The sequence below is a fragment of the Aureococcus anophagefferens genome (assembly GCF_000186865.1).
Source record: "Aureococcus anophagefferens unplaced genomic scaffold AURANscaffold_7, whole genome shotgun sequence".
Lineage (NCBI taxonomy): Eukaryota > Pelagophyceae > Pelagomonadales > Pelagomonadaceae > Aureococcus > Aureococcus anophagefferens.
In genome coordinates, this window is record NW_008705567.1 from 78,361 (window position 1) to 81,750 (window position 3,390).

The following is a 3,390-nucleotide window of genomic DNA, read 5'->3' on the forward strand; positions in this document are numbered from 1 at the left end:
GATGTAGACGGGACGAACCGACTCCCGGGATGGAATTGCCCACCCTTCTCGCAACTTTGTCCTTGGCGGAAGGCCGTGCAGCAGTCTCTATCGCTGCCATAGTCCCGACAAGCTTTTTTTTGTTCCTCCTTGATTCTCCCATCATTACAAAGCGGATCGAAGTAAGTAGCGGGTCTTGGGGTTGGAGGGGTTGTTGGGATCAGACTCGGGATTTCCCCTGGCCATTCTTGCATCTCACGTCTCAAGCTCCCGACTGCTACATTTCGCCTCGCCTTGATAAAGGTCGCCCAAACTGACGCAATGCTCATCGCCCATGCCCACGGGGCAGACGCCATCCACGCACCTTATTCTTTTTTCGGACTTACGATATAATCAGCGCTAGTTGTATTTTGGACTAGTTGACGACAGGGCCGCAACCCACGTCCGGGGGTCGACTTCCGCGACGCCCCAATCCCGCGGATTTGGCCAGCGGACTCGCAGGGTAGGCCGCGGGGGCTCCTGGGTCATGCGCCGAGGCTGCCGGCTCGGAATCGAGGCCATGGCGTCGCCGCGCGCGGCGCGCGAATGCGAGCTTCCCATTCAAGTTGGTCGATTCGAACTCGAGCTGATGTTGCACCCGACTCGGCGCCGGCGCTCGTGTCTCCGAGAGGCAGCCCCTCGCGCCGAGCTGGTCGTGGAGCGCGACGCCTGGGGCCTAGGTGGCAGCGGTGGACACCTCGTACTCAGGCTACCCATGGGTGACTCCGGAGGTGCTCTGCTCGTGTAAAGGAATATAAGCGCCTTCACTGTAGACTAGAAAGGTGGATATTTACACTGCCCTGCCGACCGGCCGGGATCTGGCAACACTAAGTGGCGAAGCACGACAAGTACGCCAGGCTAGACTCCAAACGGCACCAGAGCGACCCCGAGCCGGCGCAGACCGCTCCTTTAGGGCCGTAGGGACCGGGGCGGGGCTAACAGGAACGCAGAGCGTCGGGAAACTCGGATGGCTCCTGCGGCGCGGTCACGCACTCGGGCCACGGTGCGCAGCGCCCGGCCTCGTTGTCCGCGGAGTCGGGGTCGTATCTCTCTGTCGACCTCTCCCAGCATCGGAGATCTTATTTCATCCGTGAGATCACTCGTTGGAACAAAAAAAGTGACCCCGTGCCGCGTCCGCGCCGTCCGCGCCGTCCGCGCCGTCCGCGCCGTCCGCGCCGTCCGCGCCGTCCGCGCCGTCCGCGCCGCTTCGCGGAAGGGAGATTCGAAGCCGCGACCCCCTCCCGTCCAGCGGGGCATCCAGCGGTTGGGAAGAACTTATTTCGGGCCTCATCAGCCGTTCCCGTACATAAACGCCCTCCCTTTGTGGCCCATGATCACACAACCAATCCCACAAAGTTTGCCGGCGATTCGACCATTCATCGACATGCCAGCACGCGGTCTCCAGCGGAGGAAGCGGGGACGATCGTATGCCCCGAGACACCCGCATTGCGCGCCGAAAGAGGCGACTCGCCCATGCTCTGCGAAGCGCAGCCCGCGCTCATCGTTATCTTCAAAAAATCCTAGAAAATAGAGACTTGGCCGGGGGTTTGGTAAAGTTTTTGATTCGTAAATGGGGCGCCGCCCCATTAAAAAAGCCTTTACTTTACCGCAAAACGGCCTCGATGGGGCCGAGCTAGCAGCGGGCGTACTTGTCGCGCATCGCCACCTAAGCGGTGAGCTGCCTATGCAACCCCCAGACTCGGGGTCCTCGGTCGCTAAAAGTGTGCAAGAGAAAGAAAGAAGAGGGTACCTTTTCCGCGTATCCTACTAAAGAAAACAGCTACCTCCTTATAGGTTAGCGGAAGCCACAATAGCTTCTCGAATTTATGTTTCGTCGATTGGCGCAAGAGTCATATAGACCTGCTCTAGTAAGTTCTTGTCCGCCTTTGGCAAACTTTGCACAAATCCAGCTAAGCGACGTAGTCAGCCTGTCCCTTGGTGATATTTGCCTCTGTTCCTGAGCTTGCAACGTTTGTAAGTCTCGCGCGTCTATGATCTCGCTCTGCGTACGCTGGAGGTCTGTCAAGCGCCATCGAGTGTACCTGGTTGGCCAGGGGGCTGCTCACGTTAGTGTTGGGGCCTCCAGGCAGGTCGGACGGACCCATGGGCCAGATCGGACGCAAGAATGCGACCACCAAGGCCGAGATGCGCATCACAGATCGATTCGAGCACACCGCGGCCACTGCGCGCGCGCGGTCGCCATCACTGCACTGACTTCCACCGAGTCTTATCCCTCCGGTCCTTTTCCCACGCGCGACGGGCCGGGTAAGGAGCGGCCTCGTCGTGTTCGCGCGATTGGGCTACTCGTCGTCACGTGCTACGGCCGGCGGCGGGGTTGAGTTGCGGGCCTTTAGTTGGCGGCGCTTGAGTTTAGGCCCAACTTGGCAACAAAACCGCACTCCAACAGGCGGGGAGGTTTCGCTCCAATTAGGGTAGATATGAGAATACCCCTGGTTGGGCCCCTTCCTCTTTCCCCCCGTACTTTATTTCTCCGCGGTTTGCTACCACCCATGTCGCTTTTGTGGATTCACTTCTGTTATCCAATGGCAAAATAGCCCAGTGCTACTTGTCTCAAGGTGACAGACCACCAGTCTTCAGGCCTCCCGTTTGTAGAGAAGTCAACATTGACACTGGTGGGCGTGCCTCCCGCCTCTTCCACACACACAACCGTCCTCGCGACCGCAAGGTTCCATTCTGCCAGTTCTCTTCGAATTCGGAATGGAATTCGGCTGGACACAAAGATTTCGGTAGGCAGACTTGGAGAGATCCATGTTTAGTACTTGGCCCTTCCCATCTTCGATATCCGATAAGAAGGCTCCGATACCCGGATGTAGTGAGCTAATAACAAGATTTCAGTCCAGACATGCTCACTGCGCACACCAGGCAGCATTACAGAGACTACGGTGGCCGCAATCGCCCTGGGAGCCACTGCCTCCCATACCATCGGAGGAAGAGTAGCCGTCAAAGCAAGAACATGTCCCGGACAGGCGATCGCAAAGCCCCCGGCCTGAACACTCAATCTCCTCTGTGGTGCCAACCACAGAGACAACTAGATCATTACTTGTAGCTGCGGCACCGTCTGTGAAGAAGGTGACCGTGCCACCCCCGATCTGTGTCCCATAATTTGTATCGTAAAGAAGGCTCGTGTCAGCTGTCATTGAAGGAATGTCCCCGTGCTCCGTATTGAAGGTGACGCCGACGACATTATATCCGAGGGATGAGTCAGTGCAAGTCGAGTTTCCATTGGAAAAGACAACATCGACGTCCGTGATCGTATTGAGAGCTTCAATAAGAGTCTCAAGGTCATCACGTGTCGCATTGAACGGGATTTCCAACGTCGCCTTTTGGCGAAAGATGAGGCGAAACGTGCCA

At 57.7% G+C, this 3,390-nt stretch overlaps 1 protein-coding gene across 1 annotated transcript in view; it reads right to left on the reverse strand.

The window, feature by feature from the left end:
- The window catches only part of AURANDRAFT_71414 (hypothetical protein), a gene marked incomplete at both ends in the record, with an annotated part of 4,230 nt that extends 3,887 nt beyond the window's left edge, over positions 1–343 (reverse strand). The window contains one exon of the mRNA XM_009038174.1: positions 17–343. Within this exon, the coding sequence (XP_009036422.1) occupies positions 17–145 (129 nt within the window). The remainder of the gene's footprint in view (positions 1–16) is intronic.
- Positions 344–3,390: the final 3,047 nt, after the last annotated feature.